The sequence below is a fragment of the Schistocerca piceifrons genome, chromosome 4 (genome assembly GCF_021461385.2).
Source record: "Schistocerca piceifrons isolate TAMUIC-IGC-003096 chromosome 4, iqSchPice1.1, whole genome shotgun sequence".
In the NCBI taxonomy this organism is placed as follows: Eukaryota; Metazoa; Arthropoda; class Insecta; order Orthoptera; family Acrididae; genus Schistocerca; species Schistocerca piceifrons.
In genome coordinates, this window is record NC_060141.1 from 29,325,412 (window position 1) to 29,345,870 (window position 20,459).

Below are 20,459 nucleotides of genomic sequence, written 5' to 3' on the forward strand. Positions count from 1 at the left end.
TTGCAGTAAAGTTTATTTCTAGATGCGACGGGGATTCCCCTGGCAGAGACAACACGTACATTATGCAGGCACTCGAAAATGAACTTATGATTCATTCAGAAACCAATTTGGAATGTGTTCAAAAATATTCAAAAACCAACAGGGATGCGGTTCAAAAGCATATAATAATCGATACATCAGCATGCACTGGATGGTAGGCACTTTTTGAAACAATGTTTTTTTTCTTGAAGGATATGAATTTTGGCGCCCCCCTGAAATTGCCACCCGGGGCAGATCCCCTGTTTGCCCCCCCCCCCCCCCCCCCACCAGATCCAGGCATGATTTCAACGGCAGTTCCTTCAAAGTTGATGGGTTCGTCAATTTAAGGGAAGATACTTCAGAAGACTGTAAGAATAAACTTGCAAATCATGCTTTGGTGTTTGTGCTTGTCTCGCTACGTATAACTGGATCCAGCCTATTGCTGTGAATGCCAGTCGCAATGCAACTCCTAGTGACGTCGTCTCGCAGATATTGATTGAGGTAATTATCCAACTAGAGCAAGGAGGAACACGAGTTACTGCATTTACGTCTGATGGCAGTCCACCGAGTAAAGAGGTCTGGAATTGTCTACGAATTAGTAGCATAAAAAATAAAGTTACCAGCTCTGTATCAATTCCAGTTGACGAAGCAAGAACAATTTGGGCATTTATTTACAGGTGCTGTTCATATAATAAAATGCGTAAGGAATAATTTTTGTGATAAATCGGAGGTACTTTTCAACGATGAGATCATCAACTACAATTTTTATCGACGAGTTTATGAACAGGATATTTCCCAGAATTCGCCGGATTAAAAGTTTTCCATAAGTTAAATTCCACCCACATGGACTGGTCGGCATTTTAACGAATGACTGTAAGATTAGCCCTGCAGTTATTCAGTAACTCAGTAGCCAACGGAATAAAATTCTTCAGGGAAATTGAAGCGGCAGGCTTAGAAGGCAGTGAATCAACGAAATCATTCAATAGATATATGAACAACTCAATGAACGCGCTGAACTCTTCGTTTCCTGAGGATGCTTTGTACAAAAGCTCGGAGGCTCACAAAACATTAATGAAAGGTAAAAGCATTCTCGCCGATAGAAGTAACAGCTTCACTTCTTAAAGATCTCTCCAGTCTCTAAAAGCAACTATTGAAAGTACGTTAGAAATATCTGAATACTTGTGGAAATGAAGTTTCAGCTACGTCCTGACAGCAAAATTTAATCAGGATCCACTGGAACGTCATTTCGGTATCGTAAAGTACCTGAGCTGTACTGATCATCCGCTAGTAGCAGACTTCCTCAGCCTGCACATGTTAGAGTGTGTTTACATTCCTGCCAAGCTTTCGTAATCTTCCGGTGGAAACTGTGAACATAAATGCGAATTTTCTTTGACGCCATACGTAAGCCAGGTGCGGTCGTTAGCTAGAGATTTGCAGCAAAAGAACAGAGACAGAGTTCTCGAACTGGAAGACATAATTAAAAATGCGCTGTATGTCTAGGGTGACCAGATGCAATTGTTTAAAAAGGAGGACAAACAGCTTCAAAAAGGAGGACAAAGGAAGAAAGAAGACGACACATCAAAGGGGTCAACTACAGATGAGGATACCACCCGTCAGCTTTAGACAAGTCACGTGACTGCCGGGAATTACCGGTAAAACCAGTAGTTCATTGTTACTGATGGTCAGGTGGTGGTTAACTGAGCAATATAAAAAAAATTAAAAACATTGTGGCGTCAGTTGTTTTGTTACGTCAACAACACGGAATTGTTTACAAAGCGAAAAACGTAAAACCATTCACCTCCCTTCATTCGACGCACCGCTACCAACATCTACAATTCAAGCAGCAGCTGACGACATGAAAACTGCACTATCACCTTCCGAATATAAATAAATTGAATTACTATGAAACAATGAAATAAAACCATGATAGTTAATCTGTCGAGTTATTTCTTACCTTTATTGACCACTGAGACGTATGTTCCTGCTCCACATATCTTACATTCCGCTTCAAATTCATTTCTTCCTTTCTTAAAGCCGGATATTTGCGGGAAAGGACATCAGAAAGTGTACACTTTCGTTTAGGCATAGTCAAATATTTTGCGCAATTCAAAAAAAAAAAAATGGTTCAAATGGCTCTGAGCACTATGGGACTTAACATCTTAGATCATCAGTCCCCTAGAACTTAGAACTACTTAAACCTAACTAACCTAAGGACATCACACACATCCATGCCCGAGGCAGGATTCGAACCTGCGACCGTAGCAGCAGCGCGGTTCCGGGCTGAAGCACCTATAACCGCTCGGCCACCACGGCCGGCTTTTGCGTAATTCATTCAGTTAAAAATTACACTCATAAATCACACGTGCGGTACAGGAAGCCACGCCAATACAAAGCGGAGATACGAAACGAAAATGTTAAATAATCGATATTTGCATTCGCTTATAGGTAAATCAACGACAACATCGACGATCCTGGTGTCACCTACGAACACCGCCTTCCTGCGTGTTTATCACGAAGGCTGTGCCAATAGTTGAAATATTTAAGAAAAGAGCAATAGAACGGGACGAACTGTAAATTTAACTGTATTGCGCTCAACTTTGCGAAAAGGCCGGACACTGTAAAAACCGGCCGGACCCCGGACAAGAGCTAAAAAGGAGGACATGTCCGAATTAATCGAGATGTCTGGTCACCCTATGTGTGTCTCACGTATCTTGACAGAGGCTCAACACGATCCACAACATATCTTGAAAGCTCCTCAGCAAAATAATGTTTAGTTTATCATCTGGAAGGTAACGCGGTGTATCGAGCACGAAGATTCGCAAAATGTCTCTAGTGTGTGTGCTTTCTACATAGGAATTCGTGTGACATGCCACTCTCTTTAGTGGCGTCTTACTGAAGGAGATCGGACGCACTGTGACCAAGCTGTCGTCAGATGTTATCGGGCGGCCAATGACGGCGGCATCTGACGAACGTTGTCAGTGCCGCAGCCTTAAAGGTTATGGCTCTTCTGCTGGAAAGATATTGCTTTCGTACCCGTCGAAAGGCGTCTTCAATGTTCTTATCCAGATGTCGTGGTAAAACTTTGTGAGGATTGTTTTGGGACGAAACTTTTTGTTGTTGTTGTTGTGGTCTTCAGTGCTGAGACTGGTTTGATGCAGCTCTCCATGCTAATCTATCCTGTGCAAGCTTCTTCATCTCCCAGTACCTACTGCAACCTACATTCTTCTGCATCTGCTTAGTGTATTCATCTCTTGGTCTCCCTCTACGATTTTTACCCTCCACGCTGCCCTCCAATACTAAATTGGTGATCCCTTGATGCCTCACAAGGGAACCTCCCCATCGCACCCCCCCTCAGATTTAGTTATAAATTGACACAGTGGATAGGCTTGAAAAATTGAACACAGATCAATCGAGAAAACAGGGAGAAGTTGTGGGGAACTATGAAAAAATAAGCAAAATATACAAACTGAGTAGTGCATGCGCAACATAAGCAACATTATGGACAACTTGAACTGAGGGGCGCCGTGGTCCCGTGGTTAAGAGTGAGCAGCTGCGGAGCCAGAGGTCCTTGGTTCGAATCTTCCCTCGAGTGAAAATTTTACTTTCTTTATTTTCGCAAAGTTACGATCTCTCCGTTCATTCATTGACGTCTCTGTTCACTGTAATAAGTTCACTGTCTGTGTTTTGCGACCGCACCGCAAAACCGTGCGATTAGTAGACGAAAGGACGTGCCTCTCCAATAGGAACCGAAAACATTTGATCGCAAGGTCATAGGTCAACCGATTCTTTCACAGGAAAACACGTCTGATATATTCTATCGGCACTGGTGACGGCATGTGCGTCACATGACAGGAATATGTTGTCGACCCACCTAACTTGCACACTTGGCGAATGGGTAAAAAGATTCTTCTACCTTGCCCGATTTAGATTTTCTTGTGGATGTGATAAACACTCCCAAAAAAGTGATGAAAACATAAGAGTTTGTCACATAAACTGCAACAAATAAATGCAACAGTTTCACAGTCGCACAGTTTTCCCTGTGCTCTGTCAAAACATACGTTTTTTACGTTTTCAAATGTTTCCGTGTGTAGACCGTCAAATCCTGCATATGTCCAAGCAAATCTGAACATGTCCTGGAATTTTGGAGAGCGAAGTTGATTATGTGTGAGTGCCTGAACTTTGATAATTGTCTGAAAATAAAAAATTAAACTTTTCACTCGAGAGAGGGCTTCAACCAAGGACCTCTCCTTCCGCAGCTGTTCACGCTAACCACGGGACCACGGCGCTCGTAAGCTTACACTCTCCTTGATGTTGCATATCTTGCACATGGACTACTCAGTTTGTATATTTTGCTTATTTTTTTCATAGTTCACACAACTTCTTCCTGTTTTCTCGATTGATTTGTGTTCAGTTTTTCAAGGCCTATCCCTGGGCCAACTTATAACTAAATCTGAGGGGGGTGCGATGGGGAGATTCCCTTGTCAGAACATGTCCTACCAACCGATCCCTTCTTCTAGTCAAGTTGTGCCACAAACTTCTCTTCTCCCCAATTCTATTCAATACCTCCTCATTAGTTACGTGATCTACCCATCTAATCTTCAGCATTCTTCTGTAGCACCACATTTCGAAAGCTTCTATTCTCTTCTTGTCCAAACTAGTTATCGTCCATGTTTCACTTCCATACATGGCTACACTCCATACAAATACTTTCAGAAACTAATTCCTGACACTTAAATCTATACTCGATGTTAACAAATTTCTCTTCTTCAGAAACGCTTTCCTTGTCATTGCCAGTCTACATTTTATATCCTCTCTACTTCGACCATCGTCAGTTATTTTGCTCCCCAAATAGCAAAACTCCTTTACTACTTTAAGTGCCTCGTTTCCTAATCTAATTCCCTCAGCGTCACCCGACTTAATTCGACTACATTCCATTATCCTCGTTTTGCTTTTGTTGATGTTCATCTTATATCCTCCTTTCAAGACACTATCCATTCCGTTCAACTGCTCTTCTAAGTCCTTTGCTGTCTCTGACAGAATTACAATGTCGTCGGCGAACCTCAAAGTTTTTATGTCTGTTTAAATAGTTTGGATCACGTTAGCGTTGAAATATCAAACGTTGGATGCTGCGAAGATCATGTGATGGGCATTCGCTAAGCTGATTCTTCATTATATGAAATGCCGGTTTCACACGGGCATTGAGCAAACTCAGAAGGAGCAAGTCTTTAAAAACTTTGAAGACTACTTGGAAACTGTCTAAACTACCGAACAACTGATGTCTTCTGAGGTAGGTTAACTGTACCTTTCATTTCATTACACAGATTTCTTGGTTCGTGTGCAGCTATTGCCTTACAAAGGAAACTCTCCATCGCAACCCCTCAGATTTATTAGTGAGATGGTCCAGTGGACAGCCCATCAAAAACTGAATACAGATCAAGCACGAAAGCAGGAAGAAGGTGTACTGAACTGTGAAAAAGAAGGAAAACAGAAACAGTGAATGGTCCAACAAAGACAATTTCAATATACACGTACCTGCCTGAACAACGTCGTCGTGGTTAAGTGGTCGCGGTGTTGGACTGTAAAGCGCACAAGTCGCGTCCAAAACTCATTCGTGCCATTTTTTTATTTTTTTTCAACATTATGAACTGTCCGTCCAGTCATTGAAATGTTTGTTCTCTTTCTGTAGCCTTTGCAGTAGGCTGCTGTCGAATCCATGCCTGGACCCAGTCACACACTTCGTCGTCCATTGCGAATCGATGTCCGTGAATAGCTTGTTTTAGAGGTCCAAACCCATGAAAGTTACAAGGTAAAAGGTCGGGATTGTACGGTGGATGTTCCAGCGTTTCCCACCGAAACTGCTACAATGTCGTCTTCACCGCATTGGCCTCGTGTGGGCGGGCATTATCATGCAGGAGGATAACGCCATCGGACAACAATGCTTCGGCGTTTCGACTTGATGGCTCGTCTAAGGTTCTGTAAAGTGGCTTGATAACGCTGGGTATTGATGGTGGTTACCTGTTTCAGGAACTCGACGAACAGTGGGTCCTTGTGTGACGTTACCAGAACTGATGTGCACGGCCTTTGATTTCTTTAGAGGTGGCGAAGTCACATCTTTCCACTGCTTGCTGTGACGCTTGCTTTCCGGTTCACAATGGTGACGCCTTGTTTCGTCACCTGCGACAAAAAGCGACAGAAAGCTGTCTTCCTCCTCATAACAACGTTGCAGATGACTCAAGGTCAGTGCCATTCGAGTATCGCGCTGTTCGGCGGTCAGTTGGTGGGGAACCCACTGCGCACAAATTTTTCCAAAGTTCAAGTGTTGATGCATTATCGTGTGGGTGGTGCCCATGTTAATACCCAGTAACCGATGGACCTCTTCCACGGTAATTCTGCGGTTGTCCAAGACTAAAGCATTCACTTCCGCAACCATTTCCGGTGTGATGACACGATGAGCCCGTCCAAAACGAGCAGCATTTTTCAGTGACTCGCGCCCCTCAAGGAATCGTTTGCGTCATTCCACAACACTTGAACAACTCTGACTGTACTCACCGTACACAGCCTTCATCCGGCGGTACATATCACGGCCACCAACTCCCTCCGCGGCCAAAAATCGAATCACTCCTCGTTGCTCCTGCTTACTCGCCTGCATTTTCGGTAGTGGACGATAACTTGTGTGACCACCTTCTCTTCGGCTTGCAACCACACTGGCAGTGCAACATCAAACGGTGCGCACGTGTCAGTCTCTCTGTCAATAGATGGCGCCACCACACCCGCAGTTACGTGGTGCCATCTTTCCTGTAAGGCAGAGGCAGACGCACTGACCAAGTTTCATTTGAATGAACCTCATAAATAGCCTTTCGCTCCCTGTGTTTTACCCCTGCCAACTTCAGAATTCTAAAGAGAGTATTCCAGTCAACATTGTCAAAAGCGTTCTCTAAGTCTACAAAGGCTAGACATGTAGGTTTGTCTTTCCTTACTCTGTCTTCTAAGTTCTCAGTCGTAGGGCAGTATTGCCTCGCGTGTTCCAACATTTCTACGGAATCCAAACTCATCTTCCCCGAGTTCGGCTTCTATCAGTGTTTCCAGTGTACGTTACCGTCGCAAATAAACGTGATGAGTAATGACAGGAGGCGAGATACCACATAGACGTTTCACAGAAATGAAAACAATAAATAAACGGTGTGAACTGTATTACAACAAGAGTCAGAACTTCCAAATCGGAACGCAACTTCAAAACGTTAAAACATATGTTTTGACAGAGCACAAAGAACAGTGTGATAGTGAAACTAGTATGTTCATTTGTTGCAACTTATACGAGAAACCATTACGTTTTCATCATTTCCTTGGGAGTGATCACGTTCAAATTCATAGGAATACCAAAATCGGGGAAGGAAGCGTATGTCACTCACTTTACCATGCCTACAAATTGGTGCGTCGGTAAGAGATTCCTATCATACGACTACTGTCACTAATGCCTTGTATGACACACCAGATGTGTTTTCCGATGGATTCGGTTGACTTGTCGCCTTGTCATCAAACGTTTGCGTTTCCTTTCGGCTGCTGATTATATGTTATAGGTCCCTTCCTTACACCTCGCTGTTGCAAACGGCACGACGGAGACAAATTTGAATACAACGAACAGGGAAAGGGGGGGGGGGGGCTATGTCGATTGTCAAAAAGGCATACGATTTGTAGACTAAGGCAAGTGTTGTGCACCACAGAACTGTTGCTCCCACTGTTTAAGAGGCTTGTTGCAGGGAACCCACCAATCTCTGTCATTTGTCGTACCACATTTATGGATGTAATGTGGAGACCACATTACGGATTGCTACTTTCATTTAACGAAAGTAAACGGAATCTCAAATCAAAACACACAGTTTCTTAACCAAACCTGGAATCTGCAATTCACCCAGTTCCGCATCTCCCAGTTCCAAATCCAATAAACACACGAAAATGAAACAGAAGATGTCGCAGGTAGAACTGAACGATCTTGTAAGAGAGCTACATGTTTCTAAGAGGCAAGCAGAATTAAGGTTTCGTCTTCAAGAAAAGAACCTACACTACTATTACATCCCATAAACGACAGCTTCGTTTTTCAAGTTTTTTCTCAAGAGTTTGGTAAATTGTAATGACATAAACGGGCTGCTTACAAAATTTGGATGATTCATAATCTGGAAGAACGGGGTCTACTTATATATTTCTCAAAGCTGTTCTCCTACACAACAGAAATGAGAAACCTTCGATACCTGCTGCCCATTCCGCTCAGTTTTAAAGGAAACCTGAGAGAACATGAGGCTACTCCTGAAGTATACTGGTTATGTGAATCACCACAGATTTTCCATTTGTGATCTCAAAACTCTGGGACTACTACTGCGAATGCACACTGGTTACATGAAGATTGTTCTTTCTTGTGTCATTGGGATAATAGGGCAAGGAAACTCAAAGAGTGGCCTTTGAGAGAAATTTTGAATCCTGGTGAAAAATGTGTTGCATGAACCTCTTTTTGACAAAGACAGTGTGCTGTTACCACTACTCCATCTGAAATTGGGCTGCATGAAGAATTTTGTGGAAGTAATGGACACAGATGGCCAGAGTTTTCAATTTTTACTATCTAAATTTGCTGTGGTTAGTAATGCAAAAATTAAAGAAGGGATTTTCATTGGGCCTCAGATCTGTGACATGATTAAAGGTTTTACTATTGAACATTTGCTGACAAGATACTGAGAAGTCAGCTTGGCATGCTTTTAAAGATGTATGCTACAGCTTCTAGGGAAATGTAATGTCTGAGAAGTACAGAGAACTGCCAGAACATACGCCGAACCATTACACGGCCATGGAGTGCAACAGGGCTCTGAAACTACATTTCCTTCATTCCCATTCGGATTTCTTGCCACCTAACCTTGGAGATGTGAGTGATGAACATGGTGAGTGATTTCACTCAGATATCGCTGTCATTACTGTGGAACACTTCTACAAGAAGTTTACCACCCATTCTTAAACGGAAAGTTGCCAGGAAACTTTTCTAACTTGTGAGTATGTTTCAAGCTTTATTCAGCTTTCTTGTCCTATTTTCATTTTATTTTATGTTTTGTAATACAAACAATTTGTTTTGTAATGTGATCTGTATATTAATCGACTGAAGATTCCTGCTGTATTGCGACTGAACCATGTCCAAGTTTCTCAAAAGTGATGTATATAGCGCAGCTTTTCGAGAAACATTGGTATGCAATTGAAAGTTTCTGATTTCATTTTCGTAATCAGCATATGTGATTTAGTAAAGAACACATACCTTCATCTTGTGGCAAGGCACAAAGTTAAAATTTGTTGCACTGTGTGATTATTTAAATTTATCTTAAAAGCTAGTCCTTAAATACAGCAGATGAAACCTAATCTACAAATAAAAAATGCCTATTTATTTAATTGATCAAACAAAACAAAAAAACAACTTTTATTGTGCAAAGAGATAAGCAGAATACTCTTTCTGTTGCCTGAAAATTTTTTATGCATTATACATAATTTAATTTTTGTATGATTATAAGAAAGTTGAACTGAAACAAGTGACTCCACAGAAATGAATGAAACCAGCTGGGTGAGACTGAGGCAGGAATGAGGAACAGAGGAACTTGAACAACCAAAGTGAACTGTGGACAACTCTTCTGAGAATGAAACCGACCACGACCAAAGTGAATGGTAAAGAGCTGACTGCAACTCTCTCTCTCTCTCTCTCTCTCTCTCTCTCTCTCTCTCTCTCTCTCTCTCAACTGTGTGTGTGTGTGTGTGTGTGTGTGTGTGTGTGTGTGTGTTTTGAGTACTACGTACATGTTCAAGTTAGATTTTAGAGACAAGTCATGCAAGTGCCTCTGAATGTACTGTTTCCCACAGGTTAAACCACAGAAAAAGACACTCATCAATGACCTAAAGGAAGAACAATGATTGCGACACACAAAAGAAACGAATAAACTACAAATTAAATGACAACCAAAAGGCATTAAGAGAACTACACCAAAATAAGTATTATTTCTAGATGATGATAGCGATTCTGATGACAGTGAATTAATTATGCAAGATACTTCTCAGAATGCGAACTAATTTGTCACAGCTGTTTACAATGCCACAACCTGGAAGATTTAGAGCACTCCCCCAACTCAGGTGATTGTGTTTCAGTAAAGTTCGAGACAAAAAAGGAAATACATTTTGTAGGAAAAATCCTTATAGTCGTAGAATGGTCAGCAGAGTGTGAAGTGACATTTCTCAGGAGAAGTTTGAAGTAAACGAATTTGTGACACCTCTATTTCACAATATTTCGTGCATTGACAAAGAATGTGTACAAATGTTATCACCAAACCTTACCACAAAACATGGCAAGACAAAACGGTAACAATCTGCTCTTTCATTTAAGATAAATTTTGATTCTTATTTTCTATACGATTTAAGGCACTCTCAGTCTCACTGTTTCCTCCAATAAAATTCGTGAGTACATTGAGACATTTTGACTTTTTTTAATGAAAGAAGATCCTATAAAATATAATTATATAACTGTACCACTTCACAAGTCATGCATTGTTAGCATGAGATGACATAATTTTTAATTTGATTCTTTTTTTGTTTCACATTGAGTACTACATCAATTGCGATTGCTCTCGCTCAGTTTCTGTGAGCCTCTGACAGGCACTGCACATCTTTGATGAAATATTTAGTACTCAATTCCGTTCTTAAAGCAAGTGCTAGTCACAGTTCCTATGCAAGCTGACAGTCAGCTAAGACTCCTATAAACTAAATCATGTTTGGAAATCATTTGCTATTGCCATAAGTGCCTGATGCCTTTTTTTTCTTTTTTTATGTTAAATTATGTTCTTATCTGTAACTAAGATCAGTGTAAATTCAGTACCATTCTTGCACACAGCTTGGTTACATTTCAGCACAGAAATGAACATTCTAATTTTTTTTCAGAAACATATGCTACTATTTTTGAAAAGTTCAAAAATTTGTGATCTGTGGCTCCTAAAACATGATATTGTCTGAGAGTAAAGTTCAACAAGTGGAGTTCAGTGAGAATATTAAAATACCATCCCGAACTTACAATGTACTTGTGATTAATATTATGGTGTCATACGCGGGCGCAATTGAAGGCCCTGGTGCTAGCATTGATTTCAGAGTAATCTACCTGTGTGGAGATGAGTTTGTTAGTGACTACTGCACGCCGAGGATTTTGACCTTTGCTTAATGATTTTGTTTCATTTTCAGCTTTCGTATTTTACCAGATTCACAGACAGTGGCAACTGATGCCAGATACTTTCAGCAGGCCGCACCGTTCATGATATTTTTTCCCCAGGTTTTGATATACATTTTTTGTTCCCAAAAACATTAACACTCCATATTACAAAAAGAAACAATATTATGTACATGCAAAATAAAGCCAACTGATGATAAAAGCAAGTCAACTGGTAAACAAATCCACACTAAACGTAACTAAACAGCAGTTGCAACCAAAAATATTAACAATCAACCCTTTGACTAAATTAAACATTGGAACAAGTGCTACATGCAGTTTGTGGGCGTGTGTGTTTGAGAGAGAGAGAGAGAGAGAGAGAGAGAGAGAGAGCTACACAAAATACCAGCACAGATCAAGATCTCCCGGCATTCTAGGCCTGGGTCTGCCTGCCTGGCCTACCCCTGGAGAGGACATGGAGAGTCTTTGAACAGGTTTTGAAGGTAGTAGGTAGTGCACACGGTAAATCAGACTACGGGTCCGATCCGCCTCTCACAGGTTGCCTAGCCATTGGTGTAGCCGAGTGCTGACACTTATCGCAGACTGTATTAGAAATATTGTCTTACCACGACACGGAGCTATCCTACTCTTCATTCTGTCCATGTCCACATCATTACAGCTTAATGAGTAGCAACATCCTTCCTGGTATCCAGGATGTTTCCCGTCAGGCATATGCTAATACAAAGTGCACAAAATAAAACTGGCTCAAGTAGAGCATTTTATCAGATGAAAATACACTTATCAGTACAATGGTGGGTTCTTTGCATTGTTGTCAGGAGACCAAGTAGCTACTGCCACACTTAAAATATTAGTTCATTTTACTATAAATAGATAAGAAGAAATACTTATATTTCTACTATCCATTTCCACAGGACAACTGTCTGTGACATTAACATATCACTTTCTTTCTTTCTTTCTTTCCTTTTTTTTTGTACATGTGAAAAACAAGTGTCTCTCTCTCTCTCTCTCTCCCCCTCTCTCTCTCTCTCTCTCTCTCTCTCTCTCTCTCTCTCTCAGAGGAGGAGGAGATTATTGTTTAATGTCCCGTCGACAACGAGATCATTAGAGGCGGAGTACAAGCTCGGATTAGGGAAAGATGGGGAAGGAAATCAGCCGTGCCCTTTCTAAGGAACCATCCTGGCATTTGCCTGAAGCGATTTAGGGAAATCACGGAAAACCAAATCAGGATGGCCGGACAAGGGATTGAACCGTCGTCCTCCCGAATGCGAGTCCAGTGTGCTAACTGCTGCGCCATCTTGCTCGGTCCTCTCTCAGAGTACACTTAACAGTAACTTCTACGTAAAGTTCTATGTGATACATTGGTCACACAGCCAGCCCACTAGAAGACAATGCTGTCATCTTAGTTGATGACTGCGGACTGGACTAAGCAGAGCTGTGCTCGGCCTTAAATAGAAAAGCGGTTGCAGAGGTGTAGTGAATCATTTCTGGGTGTGGCTACACCGGTGTCACTCATTCATCAATGCGGCTTCCAGTGACAATCTTTGTTTTCAGCGTGTTATGACAAGGCAATCTAAACACCGTATAGATCAGTAGAAAAGTATCCAAAATCAGTTCACAGCTCAAGTCAAATGGGGCCTGCAGAAAAGACCTACAAAAGCTAATTATCTGTCTGTCTCTACTGGCTGTGCAAGCGGGAATTAAAAGATCGTCATGTTCAGTGTTACGTATTCTCCGGACACATGGGAAGCACTGCTTACCCAGCATAAACTGGAAACAATGGCGAAACTAAATCAAACATAACAGTTTAAAAGCTTTCCTTGGGTTGATAAGTACAATAATATACAATATTTGTGGATTAGAACTGCGATTTTTCTTGATTCTCACCAAAATTCATGAGCCTGCTTGACTGTGAGTTATAATTCAGACAAAGACTGAACTGGCTGCTGCTGGAGCTCCAAGATGTTACATGTCACCCCAACCATAAGGTCCCACAGTAAATTGGCTGTAGACCTAGGTGTGTGGTTATAACAACCAAAAGTTGTAATTTCTTTGCAGGTGCTATGGAAATCATATTAAGGGTTTGGCAAATGACTAAGTACATATATGGTATACAATTTTATGTTACGTTTGTAACACAAGAGCTCTAAGGCTCTATTAATTTATTTTGCCTTTTTGTTTTATTTAACATTCTGTAGTTTAACTGTTGTAAATACTATTTGACTGTATCGATAACGTAAGAGGTTTTTTTTTTATTTTATTTATTTATTTTTAAACTTTGATGTCATGGTTTGATCCTATGTTAAGTAGTGTCTCTTTCAGTTAAAAGTCTTTGCCTCATTTGGAGGGACACAAAAAAACTTACTGTATGTAACTGTAATTTTTGTGTGAATAATTTTTTGTAGAAATGTCAAAATGTGTAATTGATATGTTTTGTTCAAAATGTCTTGTTGCTACTTTGTATATACTGATCCTCACTTAGGGTTCTTAGTTCTTTATATGGATGGAAGGTGTTGTGGCTCCCCTCGGGAACGGCATCATGCAGCGTGCGCAAAATGTGGTTGGCATGAAGAAAGAGGTGGGGCAACGAGTTAGTCGGAGATGAGCTACCCGAACCACCAACAGCTTATGTTCTAAGTGAGTTGTGCTGGTTTCCACTGTGCCAAAGCCTCGGATAGATGGATAAATAGCTGGCTCTATTCTGGAAATGGTACATATTAATCTGAAGATCATCGCTACCAAGTAATGTCAGAGCTCAGCATTACCAACTACAAATCCACATGCCAAGACATACTTGCCACTACACTGCGCAATAACTGCAACAGAATGAAGGAATCGTATAAATGTACAGTGAAGGATCAGCTTATGTGGATGTGTTGTTTGTTCCCAATAATAAGGTAAATTAAAATCTAATTTTGAAAACTTACCTTGATTATCCCCAGTCACGTAACCACTTAGTGTCCTTCCCATGCTAAATATGCTCACCGAGCGTCCATGTTGTGAAAATAGGAAAGCCCAATTATTAATTTAATAATGCCACTTGAATACAGTAAGAAGAAACTAATCAAAGTTAAAGTTAATGTGGCAAAAGTGTGTGATATAGTAAATGATGCTTACTGAAAGTAATTTTGCAATTAAAACAGCTTATTAAAAATTTGTGGGCTTTCAAAAACCTAAAGTGAATAATTGAATTTAAAGTAATAAAGTAGTACAAACAGGCATTAAAACAGTTTGCCGTCAACTTCAAAACTTTAGCTTATAGATTTTTGTATGTTAAATGATCATAGTGTAGCCTGTTGAAAATGGCAAAAAGGTGAGTCATTGTCTTATAACTATGTCAATGTGTCTCACTGCAGCAAAAGTTAAAAACTATCAGTGTTGAAAGTTATATACTTATACTTGCTAAATTCTTGGTCCTTGTATTTGTTGAAAGTGCATATTACCAGTGCAACAGAATCCATAGTTTGTCTATTGTGCTCACTGATAGAAAATTATTAACAGAAAGATAATTTTCTATGAAAAGTAATTTCTATTATTCAGAGGATAGTGATTAATTTTCATGTCAAATAGAAAAGCAACTGTTAAAGTAAGACTAAGCCTATGCCCAAATTTACAATTCAGCAGTGAATATCAACAGTAATGTTATTAAAACTAGTTAGTTTGACTAGTCCTTGAATACCAAAGTGTGTCAGTATCTGTTGTGTCTATGCAGATAGGTTTGTTCTGTTATGACTGTCAGTACTTTCTTTAACGTTATCATATGCTTTTGACTGGATTCATTGCACTCTCAAACGTTTTGGCAGTGACTTTCCACTGAAGTTACTTAAATGTATTTCTTGAACAGGAATGTTAAATATTTCTGTGCCTAATTAGGCTGGCGACCGTTTTTCTTTATTAGTTGAACAGTTTAAATAGGTAAAACGTTATCTACTACTTGTTGAATAGGCAACCTTCTTTAGGCACACCACGGTCGAAAAAACAAAATTCCTTTCAGGGGGTAACATTGTACTGCTTTTTTATACCACATTTGGTAAACAAAATAATGTCATTGTGTAAATAAGAGACAGCACGAGTGTTATACATAGTTATGTTTTATGGAACAGTACTGCATGTAAGTTGTGTTGTAAAGAGCAGTAAACGTAAAAGTTAATGATATCGCATTTGGTAATATATACTGCCTCCAGTCTTTGAAGTTATGCTATAACATTAGCAGTGTTAATGTTATACTTTCACCACCATAAATGGCCTTAACTGCTTATAAGTATTGCGTATGTATGCTGAAGTTGCCAGAAATGCAAACAACCGAGTTCGCTGTGTATCATACCACTAAACGGCAAAACCATCCAATCAGGGCAACGCCATTGCGAAAGTGGGCACCTGCTGCACAACTTTGCTGCGCATAGTTTTCAAGAGGGGAAGAACACAATAGAACTGGGCAGACATGCAACAAATCATGCATCATAACAAGAAACCTTGCATATGGGATTCCAGTATGCAACTTTACAACAGCCACAAGTGGCTCACAGGATGCCCTAAAATGCAAAATCTGAATTTAAAAAATTACATTCAACTTGAACATCTTCTCAGTGAATATGATGGAAAGCTGAAATACGATTTAGTTTGGAAACACGCTCATGAATCAAATAAAGGAAAAAAATGAATCAAATTTTTTCTGTTGTTCTGGATGAAGTAACTGATGTGTGTCCTCAGTACTTCACTATGTAAAAGCCTTTAGTCAAGTCCTCAAAAGGTTTCGAAAATTCATGCGTATGTTCAGAGTTTAAATAAACATGTTTTCTACTGTCATGTTCATTCCCTATTTTATTCATCCATTGAATTCAGTGCTATAGCTAGCTGTTTTTTCCCCTTCACTTCAAACTGTCTGGCTACTGTTTGCCCCAGGGGGAAAAAAAACTTCTTAAAGTGTCTGCTACACAGTAGAGTTCTGCGTCTCGTTTGATGGAAACCTTATATTGCAGTCAACTGGTTTAACTTTTCAAAAAGATCCTCATACATGGATTTGAACTCACATTGTAAGGTGTCAGTTTCAGTTTTGTTCCACATGCTTTTGCAGATGTTCTCCCCTATCTCGCTGTCTCCTTAGTTAATATATTGCAAGCCAGAGCTTATGACATTGGCTAGTGAGTAATAAAAATTAATGAATTTGGAAATATGTTGAAAACCAAATGTGACGGATTTGAAATGATACAGGAAACAAACATCCATGGATGACATACTGATGGACCATTAACTAAATATCCTAGGAGTAATACTTCAGTTATTTGGAAGTAATCTCTGAAGAATCTACTATAAAATTTTGTACACAGTGATGTGGTGGTTACAATATAGATTTAGTAACTTCAACTCTTATTTTTGGAACATTTAAATGCATATAATTTTGTTCAACATTAACCATACTGAACTTGAATTACAGTCACTAAAAGATAATAGTTTTTTCCCCCTTTTTACTCCACAGCCAGTGGTGGCATATATTTCCGCATAAATCCATCAGAAAAGTGTTTGAGATATTTTGAAATTTTTTATCAAATGGGTTCCAGACTGCATACTGTGAAATTCTAAAACTATTTTACATTATTTTGACTATTTCTGCATCTGAGAGAAGTTTTTCAGCCATAAAAAGACCCTAGTAATTTTCTGTCTGGTCAAAAGAAGGCACCGATTCAAAAAGTTTGCTGCGACACCAGTAATGTCTCAGGCAAGATTGGAGGAATCTTCACTTTATAACACTGTCAGAATAAATGAAATTTGCAAATTTCACAATTTCAAATACTACTAACATAAGCAGCCACCAGCAACGTTTATGAGTGATTAGATTTACATTACTGCTTCTTGTTACATTTATATATGTTTGCAGTTTGGTTCCCTGGCTACTAATGAGGAGAAATGACTTTATGTATTAGATATTTTATGTTTAGTGTATATATTGTGAGGCCAACATTTCCAGAGGAGTAAACATATGTTATTCTGTAAACCCTCTTTTTATTTTGCCACATATGCATACTTGTAGCTCATATATATGTGAGAAACTCTTCTGCTTCCACATGTAAGTACTGATGACATATTCTTGAAAAGGAGAAGATAATGTTTGAAAGACCAAGTAGTATATGTGTACATGAAGAGGGATGAATGGGACAAGACCACAGGAAAGTCTTAACGTATTTACAACAGCTACTTTCAGTATAATTTAAGATAAGGAGGTATCAGATTTATCCGGCATGATTTCATCAGATTATTATGATAGATTTTGGTTTAGAAACATGAGTAGTCATTAAGAATTGAAAGGAACATGTTTAAATCCTTGGGATATAAGTAAGAAGGTAGAAGATGTAAAGTTACTACAAAACCAATGGTATCAATATGGAAATGGAAAGTTGGGTGGAACACATATGCAGGGATTTATGCATAGGGTGACACACGCACAAATGATGAACAAATGAATCTGGAAGTAATTACAAAGTTATCTACCAGACTGCTGTTGTGCCTTCTGATGAGCTATCAAAGACTATCAGCTTCGAAAGGGGTCATCTTTCATTGTCACATGGGTATAGAAAGGAAACAAATTTCGTCAGAAGTGAGGCACACTGTGATAAACCTTTTGCATTTCCTTTATGTTTTCGTCTTCCTTAAAGGCAAAGAGACAAGATGAAGCGGTAGCCCATCATAGAGCCTATGCCTACCGTCATGTATTTTTTGACTTTCAGTTGTTAATAAACAGAGGATTTTTTCTGGTACCGGTAGGAGGAAGGAGGGATTCGCGCTCAGCTAGTGAAAGAGTGAGAAGCACGTCAATTTTTTAGCGAGTAATTGTAGACCGCCATTTTGGGGTCGCTATGAATAAGTGAGGAGTGTGGATTTTATATGTGCACCGTTTAGAAAAATACAGTATTGTTTTATTAACAGAAAGGTCGTGTGCGTTGTTATTTCAAATAGTGCAATAATTACAACCACTGAAGCCCACCTGTGTACTTTGGAAAATTACGAAGATCCGATAAGCTTAATAGGAACACGGTCAAGACTTCAAAGGTGAACGCGGCGACCAAACATAGTATTATAAAGAATGGTAAGCACAAATCTACAGCGGAGAAAGAAACTACTCCGCCCTGCAAAATAATATGAACTAATACGGACTTATTTCCAGGCACAGCTCAGCTTATTGTGCTTGTCATTCACGCCGAAAAATTAATCTCATTAATTCAATACATTTTAAGAAGCCACGCATTTTATTATCATCTATTTCATTATTTTATTATACTATAACACCTGGTTTTAAAAATTGAATGTCAAAATTGCAATCATTGTGATCATATTTGTCTTTGTTGTTGGGGAACAGTACCAGTACCAGTACAATTACTACTACTACTACTACTACTACTACTGCAGTTCAGTTAGAATGTTTTGATCAAAAACTTTTATTACTCAAATACTTATTGCCCTACATATAAAGAATTTAAAAAAACTAAATGAATAAATACACAATACAAAAAGAGAGCAAGTCAAACTTTAGCTGGTAAAAAGTTCTTTGAACAACATATGTAAGAGTCTGGTGATTATTTCAGGAACTTACACAGTAACACAGCCAAACCCCAGACTTCTTGTTTGTATATGTACAATGTAACCTTAGACGTGCAGGAAGCTACAAGAATAAATTTAATTTTCAGACAAGCCGCACAGCCTGTGGTTATTTGGGTTGGTTTCCCATGGGCATTAGGCAAAGGACAGATTGTGCAGGCTAAATTTCATGACAACTGAGATTTTTGTCATTTATAAATATATAGTAATCAATTACTTCAAGCTATTCTGGCTTATTGCGATTATCTGCATTACACTCATAGTTGTCACTTGCACCTTTTCCAGTAGGATACTCTTGCCCTTGGTTTGGCTTTTCACTACATGTGCTACATTAAAAAAAATGAAGAAATGTTACAAACATATTTTCATATAGCAGTAATTGTCAAATGGGACAAATGTGGAATAAGGAAACAGTTTTTGGTTTCAGTTCATACTGGGAAGAAAACAAAGAAAAAATGCACTTCACTTCTATATTTCAGTAATTTTTTCAGGCTTCAAGTTTTAAAGCTCCAATATCATGCATAGCATGATCTTACAGTTCTATATCTCGAAGTTCTTATAAATATTTGCAGTGAATGAACACATCTCTTATTGCATTTCAAGCATTTCATTCTCAGAAAGTCTTTATCATAGAGTTATAAAATGTTCATCTATATAGTCAAGCATTCGGCATATATCCAAAAAATGGACACATAAATACAAGATCATGGCAGTTTTAAAAAATTACAGAATCTTAGTCACTTATAATTCAAAAGTTAACCTATTGGTGTTTTCAGCTCTTCCGTCGACAAATAAGATGTAGGCAGTGGAGAGAGCTACAACACAGCACCTTCTTTTTTTTTTTTTTATAAGACTTGTCAGTTTCAAAACTGACAGCATATGTCCATGACTGAAGTGTAACATATCACTAATCAATGTGGCAAATTTGAACTGTGAAAAATGCAAATTAAACTTTTATCATGGAAGCACCCTTGTATAGCACAAATTATCTGCTTCTGTTTCACATTACTATGTTCAAAGTCAGCTATTTGAAGGGGGAAAAAAAAAAACAAAAACAAAAAATACTTCAACATGTCACAGAGCCAAATGTAGCAATTTTAAGTACAAATTGCATGATTAAATGCTGTCTTAAATAGTTACAGATGGCCGTTACTAAGCAAAACTGCTAGACTGAAAATAAATTACTTCTAATAGTTCTAGTTTCATTAAATACTGTTCAAAAATGATTCTACAATACCTCATGGCAGTATATGTATACATTCAGAATTGTTCATGAACACATTACTATCATTAGCAAAATTACTTTTCAAACAAAATTTGGATACCATTTATTGGTGACGTCACAACAAAAAACATTCAATTTTTAGTTTCACTATTTCACAATACGAGAGAGTCAACTACAGCCAATAGCTGATGACTTTTTCTTCAAAACTATGTCCTTTATATTTAGATGGACTTTCTCCTTACGCTTTGGTGGAACAGAATTGAAACAGAACCGTTTGAAAGCTTCCAGTTCTCTCTCATCGTCATCAATGTCACCATTTTCAAGGTCAATATCCTTCGGTGCAAAAACACTCTCTGAAACAAATCACAAATTGTCAAATAGGACTTGATTTAGTGTCTT

The 20,459-nt window shown here is 39.0% G+C and overlaps 1 protein-coding gene across 2 annotated transcripts in view; it reads right to left on the reverse strand.

The window, feature by feature from the left end:
• Positions 1-18,770: 18,770 nt before the first annotated feature.
• Positions 18,771-20,459, reverse strand: part of LOC124794677 (protein FAM193A-like) — a 225,302-nt gene continuing 223,613 nt past the window's right edge. The window contains exon 19 of one of the 2 annotated variants that reach the window (XM_047258212.1): positions 18,771-20,413. In XM_047258212.1, the coding sequence (XP_047114168.1) occupies positions 20,229-20,413 (185 nt within the window). In that variant the 3' untranslated portion in view covers positions 18,771-20,228. The remainder of the gene's footprint in view (positions 20,414-20,459) is intronic. The other variant, XM_047258211.1, reaches the window with a different exon arrangement.